Source organism: Eublepharis macularius, chromosome 12 (assembly GCF_028583425.1).
Source record: "Eublepharis macularius isolate TG4126 chromosome 12, MPM_Emac_v1.0, whole genome shotgun sequence".
Lineage (NCBI taxonomy): Eukaryota > Metazoa > Chordata > Lepidosauria > Squamata > Eublepharidae > Eublepharis > Eublepharis macularius.
This window is the reverse complement of record NC_072801.1, coordinates 44,282,017-44,295,038: the sequence shown is the minus strand read 5'-3', so window position 1 is coordinate 44,295,038 and position 13,022 is coordinate 44,282,017. Positions and strand designations below refer to the sequence as shown.

The following is a 13,022-nucleotide window of genomic DNA, read 5'->3' as shown; positions in this document are numbered from 1 at the left end:
AAACCGGTATTTTTAGAGGCTTTACTGATCACAAATCTTGCTAGTGGGGGTTAAGAGCAGAGCTGGTTTTCACTGCTCAGCAAGCTAGGCAGATGCAATTTGCATTTGCATGTATTTATTTACACCTCCCCTTTCTCCTCTCTTTGTGCAGTTGGTGCCCAGTGACTTTCCATGGTAGAAAAGGGGATTTGGACCTGGGTCTCTCAGGCTCCTAGTCCAACATTCAGTCCACTACACCACACCAGTTCTCATATATGCCTAGTATGGCATTATAAGGGGTTGTGAGTTTTGTGCAAGGCAGCTGAGAGTTTACCAACACCACCACAATAATAATAACAACATGACACAATAACAATAACAACATTCGATTTATATACCACCCTTCAGGACAACTTAATGCTTACTCGGAGCAATTTACAAAGTGTGTTATTATTATCCTCACAACAATCACCCTGTGAGGTGGGTGGGGCTGAGAGAGCTTGGGAGAGTTGTGACTGACCCAAGGTCACCCAGCTGGATTCAAGCAGAGGAGTGAGGAATCAAACCCAGTCCTCCAGATTAGAGTCCTACGCTCTTAACCACTACACCAAACTGACTTCTGATAATCATGACCACCCTGGGGAAGATGAGACAACAAAGACTTGAGCAAAGGAGAGAGGGAGAACCATTAGGGCAGTTTAAAATTTGAAAAAATATATTCTACCTTTCTTCAAAGCCTCATGGCTGCTTACAAATATAACACCAGGTTGCAGTAACTATAAACCAAAATAAACATTCTGCCAACACATACAGCACATCTCAAACAGCCTATAGAGAAACAGCTGTGGTATAACTGTTATAGTGTTGGATTGGGATCTGAGAAACCCAGGTTTGAATCCCCACTGTGCCCTGGAAGCTTACTGGGTCAACTCAAGCCAGTTGCAAAGAGAGATCCTAACCTACCTCACAGGATTGTTATGAGGTTAAAATGAAGGAATGGAGAATGATGTGAGTTGCTTTAGGTCCCCAATGGGGGAGAAAGGTAGGGTATAACTGAAGCAAATAAATACATTACAGCTGTCCGCCACAAAATCTAATGCCATCAGCCTCCAAACATGGCTCTTTGAGAGTCTCTGTACATGAGATGCCTTGGCGCATGTTCATCAAGTGTAGGGAGAGGCAATGTTAGCCAGGAAACATAGTTTAAAAAGACAGAGCTGGTGGAGATTGCTCCTCAGAGGGTTTGTCAATTTCATCTTCCCCTCCAAAGGCTCTGTCAATTTCACCTTTCCAGTCTAAAACTGTGTGGGATTGCAAGCAGAGGGCAGCGAGGAATGGAAACGAGGCTGTCTTCCAGAGGCGGGGTTGAACCTGGAGAGGTTATAATGGGCTGAAGTTTTCCTTCTGGCATTTCACAGCCCCTTCACACAACTCCAGTATATAGCAAAGCCTTTGCCCTGCCTCTGACTCTGTCTTTTTAAACTACCCTTTCCAGCTACCATTGCATCTCCTGACACATGTTCTTCATGTGTCAAATGTCTCGAGTGGAGAGACTCTGAAACAGGGCATCTTTTCATGCCCTATGTTCTAGCTGACTAGCTCCTGACAAAAAGCCCAGCCTTGAACACCAGGTTGCAAACACTATAAAACCAACACAAACCTTCCATCAATACATACACATTCACAATGGCCTAAAGACACACAGCTGCCCATTACAGCTGCCCACCACAAAACCCAGGGAACTTTAGGTCACTTCCTTCCTATCAGCAGACTGAGCAACAAAGTGCTACGGTCATCTCATTCAGGCACATCAGTTTTGCACCATCAGCTCAGTAGAAGCTGCTTGAAGCCTCTTCAAGTGGCCACACAGGGATCAACCCCCTTTCCTTTCAAAACTGAAACTAAACAATATCCCTTCAGAAAAGCAAAAAGGTAAATTCAGGTCAACCTGAAACAGGAGGTGCTTCAGTAGAGCCAAGAAGACATCATAGGGTTGGCGCCTGCTAGGAGTGGGGGGATAATTTCCCTACCTTCATGAATGTGCACTGTGTAGTGCCAATTGATGATGTTGCTTCTGGTGTGACATGGAAGTAACAGCATCACACCTGGGCAGATTCCTAAAGAAAGCAATCATCCATTGCACCAGAAGTGACGTCATCAGCTGGGGATGCAGGTTCCTTTGCAACCGTTTCCTCAGCTTGCCTGCCAATGGTGGGCAACCTCCAGGTGGCCTGCCTCCTCCCACCAATTGCCAGTGATCAGAGGGCAGAGGCAGGAATCCCCAGGGAATTGCTCGCCACTGGTGGGCACCTGGAAACCCTAAAACATCACCTTTGCTTCTGCAGGGAACACTCATTCACAGCCATCTGCCTCCGTCATAAACTGATGCTTGGCTTGGAACTTACCCACATTTTGTGCCTAATTCCACTCCTGTTCCAATGACCACACATGTAGCTGCCTTGTACTGTACTGGATAACTGAGTTATCAAGATCAGTATTGTCTAATCAAACTAGCAGCAACTCTCCAGGGTCTCAGGCAGAGGTGTTTTTCATCATTTGATGCTTTTAACTGGAGAAGATAAGGGTTGAACCTGGAATCTTCTGCATGTCAAGCTGATGCTTGACCACTGAGGGCCAAACTACAAGTGACAGTGCCCCCTAGTCCATCTTATGGTCACCGATGCCATTTTAGAAGTTGTAGTTCATTAAAAATTGCCACAACCCAGTTCACACATGTGGTGTACCAGCCCCAGAAGCAATCCTCCCCTCCCCACACACACTTTTTCAAGTACCAAAACAGCAGCAGGGGCAGTTCTGGCACCTGAAAAGGCATGAAGGGAACAAGACCTCCTGGGGCTGTCTTGCCAGATGCATCATTCGAATTGGGGCCTCCCAGCAATTTTTAAAGAACCACAACTACTTCTAAAATGGCAGAAACCATGGAATGGACCCATGGCCACTGTCACTTATAGTCTGGCCCTAAACTACGGCCCCTACCATGTAAATGTGAAGAAAGCAACTAGAAGAGTATGCCAGCATTGGATGGATCACTAAAGCGTGACTGGATTTTTCCCAGTGCTGCTCGCAGACCAACGTTTTCTTCCTCTAAAATGCTAGGCATGCATGAACAACAAATTTTATGCTGGCTTGGACAGTAGCCTTGCTTCTCCTGCCTCTATTCTTGAGTGGGTTGTCTGCCCTTTAAGAAACAACATAAATCCCCAATAATTCATCCATTTATTCACTATATTATTGAAGCAGCTATTAGATGTCAGCCCAGGCTAAGGAAGCAATCATAAGGTCTACTCCGAAATACATCCCAGTTGGACTTACTCCTAGAAAAGTGCCTTCAGGGCTGCAATCTGAAGGCAGGAAAGGTCAAGCCAACCAGGATCTCTGGGGCTCCAGAACTTAACACCTTAAATTTAGTACACCGACAATGTATTTCCTTGCTTGTCATTAAAAGAGAAATTAATGCCCAAGAAGAGATTCCTTGTCAGTCAAAATAGAAACTCTCTGGATACTAAGAGTGCAATCCTAAGCAGAGTTCAACCCTTCTAAGTTCACTGAAGTAAGTCGACAGAAGAGACTAGTTGTTTAGGATTGCTCTGTAAATCTCTGCCAAGGCAAGAGACCCTGTACTTGACTGGAGCATGGCAAGGCACACACCTCCATCCAATACCATGCACATTATGCCACTGGCAGTGCAATCCTAAACAATCACCCCCTTCTAAAGGCCAGACGGTGTGTTACATTTTCATGAATTGACTCATTCATATGTCAGCTGCAAGTTTCCTACTGAAAATTATTTAGTTACGTTATTTATTTAAAACACGTACTAGCCACCTTTCCATCTTATGGAACGCAAGGCAGCTATTTATTTTGTTTCCCAAGTGCTCAGGGCCCCAATTCTAGTTGAGATGATGGCACCAGGAAGAAGTGACCTCTACCTCTGACCCTCATGGGGCAAACAGTCCCTCCCCCAGGTAAGTCATATCAGGTCTGGTCCAAGTGGCGTTGCCAACCTCCAGCTGGAGCATGGAGAGCTCCCAGAATTTCAAATGATCTCCAGACAAGATGTCAGTTCCTCTAGAGGAAATGGCTGCTTTGCAGGATGGACTCTATGGCATTATACACATAACCCTGCTTATGTCCCTTCCTTCCCCAAACCCTGCCTTCCCCAGGCTTCACACACACCTCAAATATCCAGGAATTCCCAACATAGGACTGGTAATTCTAGGTGCAACACATCAAAAATCACACCATCATTTGGCCCTAAATCCATTAAAGTCAATGGGCTTAGAAGAGTGTAACTCTGCTTAGGATGGTTCTGCAAGTAACCTTACATCTTACAAAATGCCTGGAGAAACCGCATGCATGTCACTTGAATTTGACCTTGATGTGGGCGAACCGGCACCTGCACATTTAATTTCTTGAAATGAGAAGGTTGGGATTCAGACCTCCCTGCAAGCGACACTCTCTGACCTGGACACACTGCCTTGTAGTTATTTAGCAGCAAGGAAAATGTACTCTGCTTATGCTCAGAAGTAGTAAATTTGCAATCCTAGGCAGAGTTACTCCAGTCTGAAGTTAATGGGCTTAGACTGGAGTAACTCTGCATTAAGATTGCAGTACAACGCTCTCCTGTTATTACCCAAGGTTGACCATTCACTGGAATGGAAACAGGTTTGGGGGCTGAGGGGACCAAGTGCTGACTTTGCAACACCTCCACTGACCCATCATAAACCAAGTAAAGAAGGAATGTTTTTCATGCACATAGCATGCATAATGCATAGTGAACTAAGAAAAGTTGGAACTTCTCAACTTGATGGCTTTTGAGGTCTTGGAAGCAGAAGATTGACTCTGGAGGTCTAACTTGTCAGTCTTTGAATGCCATCTGTCAGCAGCTCTGATGGACTGATCGATCCATTTTTTGCAACTGTGCCATCTGCTATCTTTTCTCTGTCCTCTACTTACCCTTAGCTTTGAGGTTAATTCCCAACACCTGACTAGTTTTAACTTGCTAAGTTAATTATCAGATTAAGGACAGGAGACAATCAGTTCCAAAAGCAGGCCCTTACCTAAAGCCAAAGACATCTTTGGACGGAGAAGGGAACACTGCAGACAACTTCATTTCACCAGGACAGGCAGATTTCTCTCTAGAACACTTTGGCATTTGGGAGAAGAAAACTAATCAAAAGCGGTAAGTTGGACCATCTGTGTTGGAGAATATTAGTTAAGCATGCAGTAGGGTACCCTACACAAATCTCCTTGGAATGCCTTTACTTTTTTAAAAAAAATGGAAGAAAGTATGTCATTTGTTTCAGAGGAAATTATTTACAAATAGGTGTGTTTAGGGTTATACCCTAGATCAGCTGCAATTAGCTAGAGAAAACAGATTTCTATAAGTAGATTTGAACTGGCAAAAAGTGGTAGTTTTAAAGAGAACAGAAAGGAGTATTAAAGAGACATTGTTGCATAATGAGTACACACACACTTCTTTTGCCCCAGCAGCCAAAGAGATTTTGCAGGTTTTTGAAATACGGAAGAATCCGGCCAACCCTGTTTACCTAGAGTGACAGTAGGGTAGGGGTGCATACCCTGAGCCCCAACCTTTCTCACAACACCTTAATGCTGTAAACAAAGCTATCATCTGTCTGTAGCCTTGGTGTGCTAAGGAAAATAGGTCAGATAAAGCAACACAGTTGCACACACAGAGCTTCATGACTTACCCAAGACAAAGCTCCATGTACCTAAGAAATGAGTGCCATTGTATCTGCAGACACAGCGGCATGCCCACAGCCTTCTTGTGCTTTAGTAATTGAATTGCTTAGAAGTCTTTTGTCTACTTCCTACATTAACTTCTCTGCTATTCTCTGTGAAGGACAATTCAGGGCTCATCCAGATGGCAAAGGGTTAAAAATGGCCAGAGGGGAAAGAGTTAAGTAGTCCTTTGTTTCTCCCCAAAAGTCTTTCACTTATAACTTCAGCCATCAGAGGCTGGGAAAGAAATGTACAAGTAATGTCTAGCTTATCCTTTGGGCATGTGTGGTTTGGCTGAAATGAAATTTTGAACTAATTCAAAATTCAGTAACCTTTTAGAATCTCTTTTAGCTCTGAAAGATTTTTACTTTGCACTTTTGAAATCTGACTTTGAGGGGTACTCTTTAAAACACTAAATCTTTATATTCATACTTTTAAATTCAAAAATGGAAACATGGCTGAAGTTTCTGAAACCTGTAACAGTTTGATAGCATCCTTAATATGGGGGGTTCCAATTAGGAGAGGCAAATTTTTTAAAAGCAAATTTGTGTCAGGAGAATTTGCTCATAAATTGATGCTACTGGAATGTCAGCACAGACTCTTTCCGTGGCTTGGATATGTGACCTGGATATGTTTGAGCAGAAGTCAAACAGCAGGAGTGATTATAAATGGCGTAATTTTTTACATTAACTCTCCTTGTTTCAGATCAAGGTAGGTAGCAGTGTTTGTCTGTCTGTAGCAGTAGAAAAGAGCCAGAGTTCAGTAGCGCCTGTAAGACTAACAAAATTTGTGGTACGATATGAGCTTTCGTGAGTCACAGCTCACTTCTTCATCTGAAGTGACACACAAAAGTTCATACTCTACCACAAATTTTGTTAGTCTGAGAGCCAAGCTACAAGTGACGTCTTACACAGGTTGGACACTTATCAGCTTCCCTCAAGTTCTGATGGGAAATGTAGGCATCCTGGTTTTACAGCTTGGCTCTCCATTACAGCTGCAAGACCAGGATGCCTACATTTCCCATCAAAACTTGAGGGAAGCTGACAAGTGTCCAACCTGTGTCAGGCGTCACTTGTAGCTTGGCTCTTATAGGCGCTACTGGACTCTGGCTCTTTCCTCTTGTTTCAGACACATCTTCAAGCTAAAATGCTAGTCATATGGAAAGTTCTCGTGCTGATAAACCCATTATGCCTGCAAACCTCAAGCCAAAGGAGAAGAAATGAGGAAGTGTTTTATCTTAACTCACTTGGTGTTACAGATGCTTCTAGGCTGGGAAATTGATTTGTTGCGGGTTATGAAAACCAACAACCCAGGAAGCCACATTCTCATCCTCTGCCTTGAACAGTTTAGAAAGTGTCTGCATTGTACAAACACGAACCCCCATTATGAGAGTGATCCTACCAAATCATTTGCTTTAGATGTGGACTCCGTTGGCTTTTAGAGAAGTTGTATCAGCTTATTTGATCTAAGTAGTGCAGGCTGGATAAAATATTCTGTCCCAGTGATTGAATAGTGCAAGGGAGGAGGAAAAGAAGTCGGGGGAGATGATTAAAAGGGCTATATATCCTATAAAGTTCATACCAGTTTAACTGCAAAGATCTGTAATTGTAGTTTAATTAGGGTGCTCTGATTTTTTTAAAAGAGATCCTCTAACCTCTTAGGTGACAGCAGCTTCCACAATCCAGTGCAGAGAAGGAAATACTGCTAAACCGGTTCAAGTGTCTACTGGAAGCCAACAGTAGATACTTGTATGGTGCACAAAGTGGAGAGAAAAGACTGAAGGTATCATTTGGTGCTTCAGTGGCTTTATCCATCACTAGTCATCAGTTTTTGCACTGATTCCCCATGTTCTAAGCCTTTACAATAGGAACATACACCACATCCTTGTAATACACACTGCCATTATTTCATCACATATTTTTCAGCTTCAGAATAAGCTACAGGAAAACCTTTTCAGAAGAAAAATGGTGACTGCACATTATCAGGGAGACTGTGGGGAGCATGCACTCCAGGCACCCACATTTGAATACCCTCAAAGGCTGAAAAAAGGTTAGAGTCATGAAATAATTAAGACTTCTGCACTCATACTATATAACAGTTACTAAACAGCATATGACGATAATAGGACTTCGACTAAGCGGCTTAAATAGAGAAGTAATTGATTAAACCAAGATTTATATCACTTAAGAGATGGTGGAAGTCTTCACTGAGCACACAACATGGCCCAATTCTAGCAGATGCCCAAGAGTCTCGGCTTCCAAATTATAAAAAGCAGAAGAAGCCAGTTGTTTGTAATAGTGTCATGAGCCAAGTCCTCAAGGCTTAGAACGCTGCTGCTCTGCAATTGTTGGCCTCTAGAAGTGCCAAGATTTAATCACTGAAGCAAGGTTGCTAGTATTTTCCATTTTCTTACCAGTTCTGGGATGGATCCCATTGAAGATTCCGATGAGTGCAACAGACCTTGCAGAAGTGGAAACATAATATTACTCATCACTATCTACTTGCACTAAATGAAAGCAATTGTGTCCCCTTGCCCCCCCCTACTCAAGACTTAGCACAAGGTATTTCATCTGATACAATTACAAAACCAAATTAAATGAGATCATGTTTTGTTTATTTATTGCTTTTCCGGCCGAAGCCATAAGCCATACAAACACCAACAAAATATGAACTGTACACTTGAACAGACCCAATTCACACAGACATAACTCGTCATTATCACTTTAAACTATCTAAGCTCATGAAGATTTTGTTTCTTTATCACCGTGGCTAAAAAGGAAGCCACTATAGCAGAGGTTTGATTGTCAGGAAAGTTATCAGACAGTAGCACTGAGATTGCCCAAGGAAGGAAGGGAAGCTTTTCTTTTAACATAATAGGAATAATAACTCTCTCTCTTTCCTTACTCCACTTAGGGCAAAAAACTATTATATGATCCAAGGTCTCTAAATGAGATCATGTAAGATATCCATTGTACATTCCACAGGTTGGATTGAGCCACTTTGGTGTTTGATCTCCCCCAACTCTTTCTTTTCCTACAATACATATCCCACATGGCTTTTGTGCATGCAGGTCCCATGATCCTCTTTTAGTGGTGAAAGGGACCTCTCCCCACCCCCCAGGTCTCCCTTTTTCACCAGCAAAAAAGGTAGCTGGGTCCAATCTTATTGCTCCCCATGCATATTGGCTTGGATTCTGCAAACCACCAGTGGAAAACAGTCTGGGATCTCCCCTCCCCCAGAGACCTTTCCAGGCAGAGGAAAGGTTTAGGGAAGAGGGATCCACATGTTCTAAACCTGTACAAAAACCTGCCGTGGAAAGGGGGAAGGGAATAAGCATGAGCAGCATTCTCCTCAAGGAAGAGAAAGAAAGGTTTCATCCCGTTCACCTCCTTATAGACACTCCACTCTGGGGCTAATAGTACACCTGCATCCCTCCACCCCAGGAATAAATAAACTTTCTCAAAGTCAAACAGGACTCCTAGGGGAAGTAGAGGGCAGGAAAGATCCTGCCATCTATGATCCCGTGCACCATAGGATCCAACCCACAGTTATTTCATTTAAAATCATATTAAAGCACTATGTGTTGGTTGCTTATCAGTTGCACAAGTGGAATGGTGCTCAATACATTTTTCTTTCTGATGAAGCCTCACTGGATCCACCCTACATCTCTTGGGATGGGGGGAAGGAGCTCAAAGATGAAGTTTGGAGGAACTGGGACTAATTTGGCCACTTTCTTACTGGTACTCTGCACTAGTCCACTCACACCCACATGGAACCATGCTCACGTGGTGATGGGCAGACAACTTGTTAACATGTATTGTAGTTATGGCATACTTTAAACCACAGGGACATCCCATATGACACAAATTTGGTCACCAGAAGCAGTGTGCTCAGGGCTTTCAGCTGCTCCTGGAATTATCTGAATTGGAGAATTAGCATATTACAACAATTTCAGTTTAAAAACCAAATTATAACATGTAAATAACAATGAAAAAAACAATTAAAGCTAATTGTATGCCAATAGGATGGGCTACAGTAAAAGACATCATGCCACCCAGAGAATCAAGCTTTCATCGTAAGGAACAACCATATTTCCAGCATCCTCGAAGATAAGAGAGTATGTGTGTTTCTGTATCACCAAGGTGCTTTTTAAAAGATGTGTGTTGATGGCTAATGTGGATTTATGTTTGGATTGCAGGGCAAGATGGCGATGGACATGACCGAAAAAGAGATCTTAAAAATGCAAATAGACCAGCTGAAAAAGGAAACAAAAACTGAAAGACAATTGGTAACCATTTCCATATGCTCTAGTACAAACTAACAAAAATCACTGCCATTTTCCAGGCCAAGCCGCTGGTACAAGTATGTGCAAGTTTCACGAGTTACACAGAACATATGTCAAGTAGAACGGAATAGTAAACTCATCTTTGGCTGGCTTGTACAGCCATGTTGGTCTATGTAGAATTCAAAAGCAAGAACAAAATCCAGGTAATGCCTTTTTTAGGACCAACCAAATTGACACATAACATTCTGCAAGCTTTCAAGCTCATCAGACTTCTTCACCAGGCTTCATCAGTTACAAAATTTATAAAGTTAGAAGGTAGATTTCACAGACCATGATGTTGAAATCTGATTTTGCATGCATCCTTTGTGATATGTAAGCAGGGAATTAGCTTACTTTTATTGCTGAGTTACAGCATTCGGTACACATAATTCTTCGTTCTGCCACAGAAATACGGAAACCATCCAAGTTCATCTAGAAATAATCTCAAAGGCCAAATAAGAAACACAACCCCTTGGAGGCTGAGATAAAATAGACAAAATAGTTGGGATGACGGGGTACAAAAGAAATAGTCAAAAGATGCAAACATTTAATATTTTAAACATCCCTTTTGCTGTTAGAAATTGAATCTCCACTGCTTTTGAGATTTTTCTTCAGGCAAATCTATAAAAATACACATAATATATATCTATAATATCAGAGTGTGTGTTAGGGTTGCCAGCTCCAAGTTAGGAAATTCCTGGAGATCTGGGGGGTGAAACCTGGAGAAAGTGGGGTTTGAGGAGGGAAAGGACCTTGGTATGGCATAATTCCATAGAGTTCACCCCCAAAAGTAGCCATTTTCTCCAGGTGAACTGATCTCTGTGGCCTGGAGACCAGTTGTAATTCCGGGAGATCTCCAGCCACTACCTGGAGGCTGGCAACCCTAGTGTGTGTACATGCACACACGTGACACACCGTCAAGTCACAACTGATTTATGGCAATCCCAGCAAGGGGCTTTCAAGGCAAGTGAGAAGCAGAGGAGGTGTGCCATTGCCTTCCTCTGCAGAGTCTTCCTTGGTGCTTGCCTATCTGAGTACTGACCCATCTTAGCTTCTGAGATCTGACAAGATCAGGTTATACCATGCTACCTTCCCTTCTATAATAACAGATTACATTATCTTAAATATGAACAAAAGATAGCTGTGTGCATGAGTGGTACACTCATCAAAATTTTTAAAAAACTCATTTCCACTCATATGGAAAAAAATAGCAATAAGTTAGATCTCATCATGGATCTTTCCTGTATTCCCCTCTTCAGAAGACTGCCAGGAGAAGGGGGATATGGAAAAGAGCTGTGACTGTCGGCATTTTCCACTAACAGATTACTGGATCCAACCACCCCCCCTCCTATTTGTTAAAAAAAATCCAATGTGACTGACTTGGAGGAGAGAAGAATTATTTAAGCTGCTTTGAGTCCCCATCAGGGAGAAAGGCAGGGTGTAAATGAAGTAAAATAAAAAATAAATAAAAATATAGTGTTTCTTAAGATTACATTATTTATCAGATATCAAAAGGCATCAAAAGTTTCACAAGATATGGGGAAAGGAAACTGAACATTAAACACCTTTTGGCTTTTTTTAGGCATAGAACACAAAAAGAACACCAGGAAGTTCTCTTGCATGAAGGGCTGGATCCAGCATTCCATTCAGGTTTTCTCACCCAATTCTCCTCATTACGGCCTTTGTCCCACAAGGCTTTTTGTCTCTGCAGGTCCCAGGATCCCTAGCATAGTCTTTCTTGGTGGTCAAAGAGAAACCCAACTTTCTTTTTGCACTAACAAAAAAGCTGGCTGGATCCAACCTGAAGTCAATTGAAATGAACAGGTGCTATGCAAGTGTATGACGTGGTCCAGCAACTCCCAAGCATTAAAACAGGACTTGCACAGGAGCGCCTACTGGTGGACTATATTGCATCCTACTTTTTATAGCCAAGGTTTTTGGTTATTTTGAGCTGAAAGCTCCCCCAGTGGCAAAATCTTTAAGCATTTCAAAGACACAAGTTATCTGCGGCAAATATTTAGGTCCCATGAAGACAATTCTTTTGTCTTCTAACAATTCTTTTGTTAGAGTACATCATAAGCATTTTGTTCTAGATTTTAGCCCCCCCTGCCTGCTCTCATGGTAAGGGATTCGGGGCATTATTAAGGATGGCCATAGTGGGAGACAGACCATGGAGTACAAATCCAAGGGGATGTTCTCCTGTGCAAGCCCCATTGAACTCTCCAAGAGCAGCTCCTCTCTGTTTCAATGACATTTTTCAAGATAGATACATTTTGGTAGGGCTTTTTTGCCATTGAGTTGCAGCTGATTTACAGTGGTCCCATACGATTTCAAGGCAAGAGACAAACAGAAGTAGTTTGCCATTGCCTGTCTCTGTATAATGGCCCTGGACTTCCCTGGTGATCTCCCATCCAAGCTAGCCAAGGCTGCTTAGCATCTGAGATCTGATGAGATCAGGCTAGCCTTGGCTGTCCAGGTCAGGGTACAATATGCCACATATAAATTCATTAGAAAAGATATCTCATATGTATTTTCCATCTTAGACACCAAAGTCGTGGGCTAGAGCTCAGCAAACGCCAGAATAATGCTTATTTCCCCCCACTCAAATAGGTCTCCAAGACAGCAAAAGAAATCAAGGAGTATATAGAGGCCAATGCTGCAGAAGACCCACTCTTAAAGCCCATCCCAGAAGACAAGAACCCATTTAAGGAAAAGGGAGGCTGTATAATAAGCTGACCCCGGCCCCGCCGAGACAAGATCTTTGCTGCCCTCCTTACACAATACCTGGACTCTGCCTGTCTAGCTTAAGTGATCGTCTGCAGGAGAAACAAAACTACTGGACTTCTTTTCTGGAATTTAAGTCTCCCATAGAACAAAGGAATCGGGGAGATAAAGAAACAGGAAGACACCTTCTATTAAAAGACTTCATGTCCAATATCCTTGTTGTAAATATACT

The 13,022-nt window shown here is 42.6% G+C and overlaps 1 protein-coding gene across 1 annotated transcript; it reads left to right on the top strand.

The window, feature by feature from the left end:
* The first annotated feature begins 9,946 nt into the window (after positions 1–9,946).
* GNGT2 (G protein subunit gamma transducin 2) lies at positions 9,947–12,802 on the top strand. The gene is made up of 2 exons (XM_054995304.1): positions 9,947–10,030; positions 12,677–12,802. Exons 1-2 carry the CDS (start codon positions 9,947–9,949, stop codon positions 12,800–12,802), a joined length of 210 nt encoding a protein of 69 aa, XP_054851279.1.
* Positions 12,803–13,022: the final 220 nt, after the last annotated feature.

Excerpts from the sequence above, each read along its gene's own strand:
- GNGT2 (XM_054995304.1), top strand. The coding sequence starts at position 9,947 with ATGGCGATGGACATGACCGAAAAAGAGATCTTAAAAATGCAAATAGAC. Across the intron at positions 10,031-12,676 it reads CAAAAACTGAAAGACAATTG|GTCTCCAAGACAGCAAAAGA; the intron begins GTAACCATTTCC and ends CCACTCAAATAG.